General features: G+C 38.7%; 1 protein-coding gene across 4 annotated transcripts in view; it reads right to left on the bottom strand.

Moving 5' to 3' along the window:
- The window catches only part of ctnna2 (catenin (cadherin-associated protein), alpha 2), a 314,859-nt gene that overhangs the window by 220,114 nt on the left and 82,822 nt on the right, over positions 1-11,923 (bottom strand). For 2 of the 4 annotated variants that reach the window (XM_079693317.1, XM_079693318.1), the window contains one exon: positions 1,221-1,424. In XM_079693317.1, coding sequence (XP_079549443.1) covers positions 1,221-1,424 — 204 coding nt within the window. Of the gene's footprint in view, positions 1-1,220; positions 1,425-2,126; positions 2,145-2,997; positions 3,236-11,923 lie in introns of those variants that run through there. The other 2 variants (XM_079693319.1, XM_079693320.1) reach the window with 2 other exon arrangements.

The following is an 11,923-nucleotide window of genomic DNA, read 5'->3' as shown; positions in this document are numbered from 1 at the left end:
TTGAAATAAAATCTTTAAGAAGGCCCTGTTAAGCCCCAAAGCCCCCCTCGGTGGGGGCTTTTTTTTTTATTCACGACACTGTGTCTCAGGGCATCTTAATATTTAAGAACCTATTAATGTGTTATACCAGATTAACGGGAAGGATCTCAGCTAACTGACGATAGAGGTTCCACAGATTATTTAAGTATATATATCATCACTGAGTGATCCAAACTCGCGACAGGGGAAGCAGACACAGACATCACAACACGTACCTTTATGTAGCTTTTACGGGAGATTGTCTCACCGTAGCTGTCAATCTGATCAAAACACTTGTTCAGTGGCATTAAAACGAGATAAAATGCGGCTAAATCGGTTAATCCATAGGTTGATAATGTTTCTGGGGAATACTTTTTTTAAATGTATAATCCATTGTTCCATTTTTATGTAAAATCGGAGAGTAAAAGTTAGCTGCTAATGGTAGCCACCAGTTATCGCAGCTTCCGGGTTTGGCTATGCGTCAGTCTCACACACACATTACCAAATAAGGAGTGTGTGGGAGTTCCCCTCGATTCCATTGGCTCTGACGGTTAGAAAGAGATCGAGAAAAATCGAGCAAGGGGGGGCAGAGATAGGTGAAATCCACCCAAATGACCCCAGAAGTGTTTTTTTTTTTGCTAAATCTCTCTAAAAAGGTCACATTTCACTTGTTTTGCATCAATGTTGATACAGGGTACTTATTATATGTTGTAGTTTGGATTCCTAAAGCTTTTAGTCTACCATCCCATCATTCAAGGGTGGTTTTCACTATAGGCCTAAGTATTATTTTTTTTGTACGGACACAATAATTTACATGTTTTTACTGTGTTCAATCTGAATTTACTTTAAAATAAAAACATATATATTGATTCTGACACTTCTACATCCAACTCACAGGTGTAACCTTGCTTTGAGAAAAAAGATTATTAATTTAACCCTTTTAGAAGGGAAGATATGGTAATTTGTTCTGGGAATGTCATTGTCAAAGCTGAGACCTGAAAAACAGGCTCTGGGCTTAAGAACATCTGATAGGTGACTGTGTTTACAGAGAGAAGAAACAGGATAACATACGAAATGTTAAAGCAGATCCCTAGCAGGTAAGTACTATTCAATGATGTGTGTAGTCAAATGAGTTTCACAAATGATCATGTGTGCAGTTTCAGTTAGCTAATAGGTATTGAATAATCCGAAAAGAAACTTACGTTGTTCATGTACTCGCTCAACAAGTCTTGCAGGGCCTGCCGAACAGCGTTGCACTCTGCCACGATCCGTTCACGCCGATCATCACGTGTGCACGAGGAGTCAGCCATTAGTGCGGCACCACTGATGATGCTCTCCAGGCGCTCCTCCAGAGAGGGCCGGAAACGAGCCTCACTGAATGTCAGGGGGTCCAGGATGATCTTGTTCTGTAAGACATAAAATACATGGAAAGGTCAGGAGAGTAATACATGCCCATGTGGGTTAAATAAGGACCAATGGGGGACCAAACAAAGAAACTGTAACAAAATGTAATTTATGTTTCATCATTGGCTTTTATTTAAATCCGTTTGGCCACAAAATTGCAGGAGTACAAAGCAGTAGCATTTGCCAGTGGGCAGTTATTCCTGATAATAGATCAACAGCAGCATTATGAGTTGACCATATACAAATATGCCAGAAGCCTGCCAGTAAACTACAGATATGATTTATGCTTATTAGGTAAGAAGAGCGTGTCAAAAAAGTAGGACAATGCGCTTCTTTCTTCATAAATGATAGTGTTTAAAATGTTTGGCGGATCTACAGCACATGTGAGAACTTTGCCTAAAAAAACCTTTAAAATGTTGAGTGTGAGACATTTCCAGGTGTATTTCTCTCATCATGTCTCATAATAAAAATGGAAGTCAAACTGAAAGAGGATCTTTGTTTCAACAATACACCTATATCACATGTGCTACATATTACAATTTGTTATTTGAACGTATCACAATGCTTCTAATTTCCTAACAGTGTTCTAATAGTTTGGAAAACAACTGTCACATTTCAATCTAAGGCTTGCTTACAAATTAAATAAGATGTATGCAAATTGTGTCACTGAATGAAGCTGAAACGCTATAACAACAATCAGCTACCTTGACTAAGGCTGGAGCCACACGGAGACGGAACGGGTCGTATTCGCTACAGTTCTCAATTTTATTTACGGTTCGGCCACACGAGGCCCACAGGGAAACGATAACAGATAACGGTAACGTGTCCAAAGGTGGGTATATCTGGGGACACAACAATCTGGGGGGCCAAAGGGCTATACGATCATTTTCTGATAACGATGACACAATAGCCCCACCATTCTCCACCTCTCCTGCTCACCCCCGTGTCACCCGTGTCATTGCTGATGTGTTTTGCCAACAACAACAGTTTTCCGAGTGTTTCGAGCCAGGTGCTGGTATTTTGCAGGACAGTGCACCCAGCAGGTGCCTCTAGCAGACCCCCCAGCACGGCAGAGTTTCCGTTAGCCGGCAAAATCTAAAATTCTCCGGTCAAAATGTCGCTTATTGTTTCGGTGTCCTTTGACACGCAGGCAGCCATACCATTAGCTAGAACTATTTAGATCTGATCGATATGGACATAAACGCGAGTGAAGTCTAATCGGACAGGAGAGAGAGATCAGAGATCAGCTGCTGCTGACGGAGAGACACGCAGCTCTACTCACCTGCAGCTCCGCCCGCTGTGATGGAGCGGTGAGCAGAGCAAAACACACACTTCAAGTTAGATCATCACACTTAGCTATTTTAATTACCTCTCAAACTACCTAAACTAGTTATAAATATGTTAATTTTACTGTTGGGTCACTCATTACTGGATCAGCTGCTGCATGAGACGGATACTGACGAGCTGTCAGAAGAGGGGGAGGAAAAGAGACACTCCGTTTATTATTATTATATAGAGTCGTTATCCATTTGTTTTAAAGCTCAATAAATAACAAAGAAGACCTTTGACCGGCACTTTTCTCATTTTTTCCGGAAGATTTCAACTTTAACGGACATGTTGACCGGCGAAACTCTGCCGCACGGTTGGAAGAGGCGGAGAGGTGGGTGTTTTTCATCTGCTGGTGGACTACCGAGGAGATTTACAGCAGGAGCACACGCTTGCCTCGGGGAGGGAGAAAGAGAGAAGCAGCCAGAGCCCTGTCTGTCTCCACCTCTGCTGCTAAATCAACTGCGGAGAATACACAGAAGGGCAACCATGGCAACCATGCTCGGGAGGTCTTCTTCGCTGCTTTTGGTGTATTTTGTGGCGGAAGTACAGCGCCACTTACAGGCCCGGCATATGTAGGCCTGCTACAGTGTCTCCAGCGGGTCGAGCGGTTTCGTGTGGAAGGACACGTTTCTGGTGCCTATTGAGTGTGGATGGAAGACTTTTTAGATATCGAATTTGTTTCTTGCTTTTTTGTTCCCGTGTGGCTAGGGCCTAAGACAAGAAAACCAGGGGTGCATAGATAAGGTTGTAGACAGGATACTGTAGTTTCCCTTGGAGATGAAAAATGTCAAATGATGCTTCCCCACATAAGTTTTATTGTTAGATTATTTTACATGATCTCTTCAGTGGGGAAATTACTGTACCTGTGGATATTATGCGCATATTCAAATGTGCGGTTTGTAATTTTTGGCTGTTCAGCTGTGATGATGAATGCAGTTGCCATTTACAGTGGGTTCTGGAAATGAGCTGCTCAGATAATAACATGGAAGCAAAGGGCTAACAAGTTTATTTTGGAAGCATAGTATGGTGACCCTGCAAACAGTGTAAAACATTACTCAAGTAACATCTATAGACATTACTTAGGGAGACAAGATATGAGAATAAAAGGAAGATGGTAGTGGCATACCTTTTTACGACTAATAGGATTTGTTACAGTAGATCCTAGTAGCCTATCTCTTTTTCATTCAGATTACTATCTTACCTAGAGGAAAAATTGCCTTTGTACATATGATTATAACTGATAGGGTTTTATATAGAGCACAGTAGGACTTAACTTGAAACACATTATGTATTATCCCCCCAGGCTTCTCTGAACATATTGTGAATACTGAGGTAATAAAGGCATTTCTTTTAATGTTGACTTATCTTGTTCTGTTCAATTCAGAGAGATAGTAATACCCATGCATCATGAATAAAGACTCACATTTATGAAGCAGAACAACAACATGTGCCTTGCAATTGACTGCAAATAGTGTTTTTTATCATATCCCATTTTCATATATTCACAAGGGAATATTTACCTAATAGCATTTCCAATTTAGTATTTCCATCCTAAGGATCAACAAAACCAATTAAATAAAAAGCCTCTTTAGCTTCAGCACCCAGACCCACCATAGTTGCATTTCAGTGTCATTTAAGCAGTAAATAAACTAAACATTCACCAATAACTGTGAAGTGAAAAGCCTTGAGATGTGGATGTGTGGCATGATGAGTTGTGCCAGTGTTGGGTAATAATATGGAGCAAAGGTGCGGTGTTTGGTCTCTCCTCAGACAGTGTAATCCTGGGACAGGATAACAGAATGTCAAATGATGCATAACATGTAAGGTAAGACAGGGCAAGCACTAAGAATAACCTACTTTTCATCTGCAGCTGGCAGGAAAGAGCAACACATATAATATTGTGCAGTAAAAAAAGGACAAAGAAAATAGAGTGAGAATGAATTGAGAGTTTGGGGCTATGGAAACACAATAAAAAGATCAGAAGAAGAATTTCAAGGAGATACAATTCGGAAAAGTAACGCAAAAGGGAAGAAGAGGATAACTATAGTACAAAATACATTTCAGAAAAATACATTTCAAATGTTTTAATATAAAAGAAAAACAATGTACATTTCATACAATTATTTACAGCTAGTTCTGCTGAGTGATACAGCAGGAATCGCATAATTCGGAGAAACGGAGTACTGATTAATAAGGCTGAAGAGACCAGCCTACAGTAGCTGCTCAGAGGTCAATGGTCAGAGTCTCCATCTCTATCTCAAGAGACAATGAAAGATGTTTCCCTATTTACTCTTACTACTATCATTTCATATACTGTAGTACAGAGCCGTCAGCCTGTTTCCATTTTCAAACAAAACTAATGTAATTGAAAGCGATCAGTTACATTTGTGAGATAATATCACATAATTAAATGCTGAGTCCAAACAAAAAAGTATGGCTGTCTTTATCACAAAAGGAGGAATGTAATACATTCCCATTTGAGATGAAAAAAAAAAGGCTGCAATCCAATTTTACCATTGGTTAGTTCCTCGTAAATTGGTTCCCTTTGTAATGAAAATACATGAAATAAAATCCCATGTCCCTTGTCTTCCATTGTTGTGAACTGGCTATTCTTCTTCGTGCTGACATCTACATCAGAAATTATTTTTAAAGAAGCCAAAAAGTAGGAGAAGAAAGCTCAATGTGCTGTGGATCTCAACATGGACAGAGGCAAAGGAGAAGAGAACATGAAGTGAAACATGCTTCACTCTACTCAATTGTTATTCTACGCAGTATGTCAGGTTGCAATTATCAAGGGGAGTTTCTCAAAGGCAGAGTACAAAGGGTAGCACATGCTGGGTTGACAAAGGCTGAGAAGGTTCAAACGTAATTGGTAGTGGCTGAAGTCATCCTCCATTTATATCAAAACCTGTCTGAAAATGAGCTGATCAGATTTTGGCCACTTTATGATGCCATAACGATTTGTTGGCTTGTGTAACCATTAGCCAATCACCAACCAAGGTAAACCCCCCCCCCCCCACCTTATCACCTGAATCTCCTCCTAGAGCACCATTGTGTTCTTTTTAACCAAATATCTCTCAGAGGGGCGTGGGGAGGGGCTCCTTATTTTCATCTTAAGTAACAGACAGAGAATCAGCACTTTTGAAACAGAGGGGATTATGTGATGCTACAATGCATGATCTGTTTGGAGCCAAACACTGCAGAGACATGTTTTGTATATAACTGAGACCTATTATATGTTGATGAAAAACAGTATAATAGGGGACCTTTAATATCATGTGCAACAAGAGATTATGATATGGTTTTATAATGTATAATAGTTTTATGGCACAGGTTGTTTGTACAAAGCACATCTCACCTGCAGGCTAGCAGAAGAGTTAAGTTAAGTTGTTTACGCTTTAAGCCTGCAATTCAAAGTGAATGTTGATCTTGACAGGGTATATTGTCCAGAGGCTACTTTAGGCAACTTATAACCTCATCCACAAAGGTTGAGGTTATTAGTTTGACCCCACTTTGGGGCATCAACCAGCGAGACACAGCACATGTCACATTATCCTTTGTCAAATGTGCCTCCCAGGACTTTAAAATGTTTGATGACAACTGTTTTGTCTAAGAGGGAAATTCAACAAAGTCTTGGAGATACCACTGTATGGCCTCTGGTGGCCCTATCTTAGGGTTCAAAGGCTGTTTCGTTGTGACTATTACACTGTTTGACAAATATCTGCCCACACTGGCCCAGGAGGAGCATTACTCATAACTGGCTTGTTGATTGATTAACTTTAATGAATAGTAGAAGACTCGGGGTTAGGGTTTTGCCTTCTATTGTCACATAGTTGAAGGCAATTAAAGCAACTTGACAGTTTGTGTGGGTGTGGTAAATAAAAGTGGGCTAGTTGAGTCACTCTAATACCACTACATAGCAATAGGACATAGGAAAAAAGTTAATTGAATATATAATAGAGTGGGGGCAGAAGTTATTTTACAAATGTGATCTTGTGACTAACGTTACACTTTTGCACATACAGTAATATCATAATGACATTGTATCAGTGTGCTTCAGTCAGGTCAATATAAATGTATTTATATTGCCCAATATCACTAAACACAAAGGTGCCTCAATGGGCTTTACAATATGTACAACGAAATGCACCCTCTTTCCTTCCCAACCGCACATTTTCTTTAAACGACTAAACATAACTGTAATGGGGTACATTCAGAAGTTAAGGTAGGAATGAAAGGTTTCTTAGTTGTCCAATTACCTTTGTCCACATTCAATATTTAATGGGATGAGGTCCAAATAGACAATTGGCACTCATTCTACAGTATGTGCATACAACGCATCTAATCAGCCTTGTCCTCAATTAAGGCGGGTCAGATGGAGCATCTGTGTTTCCCTAATGTTTGCTTTACCTATCAAACAGACAGTCCCAAAGCTACATGTATCCAAATGTGCAGAAATGTTAATACGGATAGGAATTTGCAGATGTTCCCCACATCTCATTTTCACATGTTTGAATCAGCGGAGCTGGTATACAATACACCAGGAAATAAGTGAACATGTGTGCTATATTTTTACGTGGCTTGTTTATTAATCTATTGTAACAAATAATACTTACATTTTACAATAACGCAACATGATAACCACATTCTGGGCTTGTCAATTACTTATGCATTCATTTTTATATCATGAGTGTGTTCACTTTGTGACATCAGTGTTAAATGACGGCCTTCAAAACAAATGTCCACCAGAATAGCAATTTACCACTTGGATTTGGCCCGTATTGTACCCTAACCTCTAAAGATAATTAGTTCATCCATTCATCCATTTAGTCACCGGGTAGACCTTCTGGTGAACAATAAATATTTCAAGGGTGAACTTTTACCATGTCTTTACAGTATATTGTAAAGAAAGCTAAACTGGGTAGCGCTGAATCTTTTATACGAAAAACAGTAGGACATCTGAGTAAACATACCTCCATTGATTTAAACCATGTAACCATTTGAAAAGAACAGCATCAACTAAACTATGCCTTACGTCAAACAAGAGTGTCTTGAGTGAAGGGGATAAGCACTTTCAAATACAGCTTAAAAAATTGGGCCAATAAACTACATGTTATTATGTCCAATCAAAGAATAAAAGCCATTATAAGTGGATTGCAATAAAAAAATGGTGAATACAATTGGAGATGTCTAACCCATCAACTTCCAACAGTGCTTTTAGTGGGAGAATTAAAAAGCAAACCATGTTCAAACCTTATTTGGCTTTTTCTTTGCTATACAGTTCAAACACTTAGTTACTCAATGTCAATGGAAACATATCAGATTTATGGCCATTTCAATGTATAAATCCACACTAAAACGAAAAATGGTTAGTAACCAGAAATCTTTACCATCAAAAATCTCCGACTTATTTTGCATTTAAATACCCAAGTGTCAGCACCCACAGGCAATACTTCAGCCACAGAGACAACTACAGTTACACATATTCTGATAAAGTAAATCCCGTATATTTGTAATATCAACTAGTACCAAACCAAATTGTATGCATTTTGTGTATTTTGTAAAACCATATTAAAACAATTATTGAAAGGAGCTCAAATCACAGTATTGGTAATGATGTCATGAAGAGTCATTTTAATAGTTTATTTTATTTCATTAATCTTTAACCTAAAAAGGCATTGAACTCTACAATCAAAAGTCAGAGCATAAATCAACAAAGTATTATTGTGATTGAAGACATGAGCCCACATGTAATATCTTCCAAAATAGCATAATGTACATAGGCAATATGGAAATATGAATTTGTACTCTTCTCAAAGATGTCCATGACTTCCCTTTGCCATTGAAGGATATTCATTATTATTAAGTTGAGTGGTATTGTGTTTTTCTTGCAGCCATACAGTATGCTGTGCAGTAAACATACCTTCCTATAGACTGTAGCTTGTCCTCTAAAGGGTAAAAATACCACACACATATATCAAATTAAATCATTCTTGAATAATTAATGAAGAAACAAAGAGGGAGAATTGGAGCAGAGAAAAGAAAAACGCACATGAATTGGTAAAACAGCGTTACCAGCAGGAAATCGAGCTAAAAGCGCTGTACTAAAAGAAAGAGTCCATGCCCCGTTGAGCTCACTGCGTCCAGTTTGAATACATTTCCACCACAAAGCCTACAACTATCTCTCCTGAAACATGTGCAAAGAAACATGCTCGCTGAAGCTAAGTTGAAACATAAACAAGACTGGAATGACTGTACACATGTAAAATGGAACTGCACTGAACAAAGACAAAAGCCGTCCCGACTGCAAACAGGGACGTATTCAGTCAACAATCCGACTCTATCCTCCAGATGTCTTCGGCGTGTTTGAGGAATTACAGTATATGAATATTCTGAGCGGTGTTGTTTATTTGGGATGAGTTGAAACCGAGGGGAAAAACAGAGAGAGAGAGCTAGACAGATTCACAGAAACAGGAAGCCAACAAAAAACATACAGAATAGTTTCCCATAATGAATGAACCGCTTTCACGCACACACATTTAAAAAGAGACACGAACCTGAGTGGTCAGGGAATCTTGATTAATGATTGAACTTGTATCCTGCTGGTTTAATTATGTCAAGTTAGGCTATAAGTAGACAGAGATAGCGGAGTCCTGCATATAATTTCCTTGATTAGGGAAAATAAATAACAACTTTTGGTATACTCAACATTTTACATAACATCAACAGATGTTGTTTACCATAGGCATTGCCCCCTTACAATATGCCAGAAACTCATATTCACACGCACAGTGTTTGTATCACTCCAGCAGTCAACGTTCCCTTTTTGGTAACTTTATGACTGTCTCATTCCCAAGTCCCCCTGGGTTTGCACTGCTTGACATTTCATCCCTTTTCCCCTGTCAGTTTTTTTCTCCGATTGAAACAGTGAGAGCAGACAAAATGATGACCCAATTCACGGCAGAGCAATATATAGTTGTTCCTCGCCTGGCTCAGACATATCTGCCATGGCATGTCTGAAAAAAAAAATCTGAAACTGGCTGCATCCATTGACTATGTTGGTTACCATGGCAACTAAGTAAAACACTGTATCTTAAAAACAGTAAGGGAAAAGCTGCCTTTTGTGGGGGTTTTTCCGACCCACATTAGAACCAACTCAAGGTCAGCCATTTTTTAAACAGATGAATAGCTTTTCCTTTATGATGAGTTGTTCGTCTGGCCTGAAAAGGAAATAAGCAAAACTATGTACTCTGAACTAATGTCTCAGCAGTGATGCTCATGATACCAACCGTATGATATAACTTGTGTTCAAAACTTTGTAGGTTAAATGATGTGTGTGCCCAAATGTTTATTAATGTAGCAGATGCACATAGACAGAGTCATAAATCATGCAGTATAGTAGCATAATAAGGCCAACACGGCTCCCCGCCTGCCCAGGTAATGGTAGTTGGAGCGGTGCCCAGTCTCCCTGGCATTACACTGTGAATGTGGACCCACAGGAAGCTGCAGGGGAGATTTGAGTGGGGGTTGCTTTTGGGTTGAAAAAGGGTTTGGCAAGACACACTAGGAAGCCTTCAATATGTCCCTGTATGGGTGATGGCATTGGGGTACTGGAACTTTTCCTGACCTTTTGATCTCAATTACAGTAGACAATAAATATAAGCACTCTGTTTAAAATGTCAGCTGTGATTTATTAAATATTTATATCAGTACTGTAACATACATGTTTACTCACGTTTTTGTTTTGTTTTAATTAATTAAGCATTATATATCAAGCCCAGTTTTTTTTTAAACCTCAATACTACAAAATGACGAACTGCTCTTAAGGCTCTTTTTTCAGCCCTCTTGGTTCCCCGAGAGTTAAAAGCCATTAAAACCAGTAAGCAAACTGCATGTCAAATGGCGCTTTTAGTGAAAGTTCAAGCGGCCACACAATTGTCATTCTAATTTCCTAGTCACGTCGGGTCTGAGTCTCTCAGTTATTATCCAATGAATTCACTGGTTTATGTTCATGAGGCTGTCAACCACTGATTGTCCTGGATAAAGGTTATTTAATAACCTCACCTGTTGCATGTCTTTACTGTCATTTAAATGTCACTTTACCCTTCCATCATCCCACCGCCGCTGTCAAAGACTGTCTATGGCTCCCTAGGGAGATCTCTGAAGTGGCTGACATTCATAGAGGTATACGTCCATGCACACTGATTTGTTAACAGGTCAATGTCAAAGATATCTTAAATATAAAATTGATTTTACACAGTTTTTTATGTCTTCCTTGGTTTTTAATAGTAGCTTAGTTGTCGGAATGTCTCTTTATAGTCAATATACATATATATATGCATATGATAAAACAGTGATAGCCTTGACAATCTATAAACCTCACTGTGAAACAAATTACTTTATTTCCTAAGGATCGATGTATAGTTTAAAATCAGCCAGGATGACAATCAAGCTGCCAATAAATTGTCACTAAGAGTTCACTAAGTGGTATGCAGGCTTAACTGTGTTTTATTTCAAGAGGAGCCAGTCTAAAGGCAATCAGCTGTGTTGTTATGATCCTCCAGGTGGAAGATGTCGTACAGATGGTCATTCGACAGCATGTTTCCAGCTGTTTAAAAGAGGACATATACTGGAGGTGATCAGCAAAGGCACAACTGCCATCTCTCATACCAATCCCATTTCTGTTTGGCAGATAGGTGCAATGTTTCTAAGAGTCCATCTGCTTTACTCTACCTGGGAATCCAGTTAATAAAGATATTACGCCTGGCAAGTAACAGAAAACAAATGCCAAACTTATTATTTATTACAAATTAGGTTTAAATATGATATAAATGATGGCAGGCTTCAGCTAAATTAAGAGCGTCTTACATGACCCATACAGTACACATGTTATTTCTTAAGCCAAAGTTAATTAATTTTTTTAAAGACAATACAGTAGGTCCAACCTATTTTGATATTACATATTAGCTTGTGTATTGCAATCGTAATGACACATTATTTGTGTTATGTGTCCATGCTTAATCATTGAGTACATTTTATTCGAGCAAAAAGGCTTCACAGGCATTATATACAAACTCTCCACGGCTATTATGTTGTAGCTTATATTATTTGTAATTTATAAAAAAAGTATAGCAAGTAAAAAACCCTCAAAAATGTACCAAAGAAGGTAATT

This window comes from Notothenia rossii (genome assembly GCF_949606895.1).
Source record: "Notothenia rossii genome assembly, chromosome: 1".
Classification (NCBI taxonomy): Eukaryota; Metazoa; Chordata; class Actinopteri; order Perciformes; family Nototheniidae; genus Notothenia; species Notothenia rossii.
Note: the sequence above shows the minus strand (reverse complement) of the source record. Positions and strands in the feature narration are given on the sequence as shown.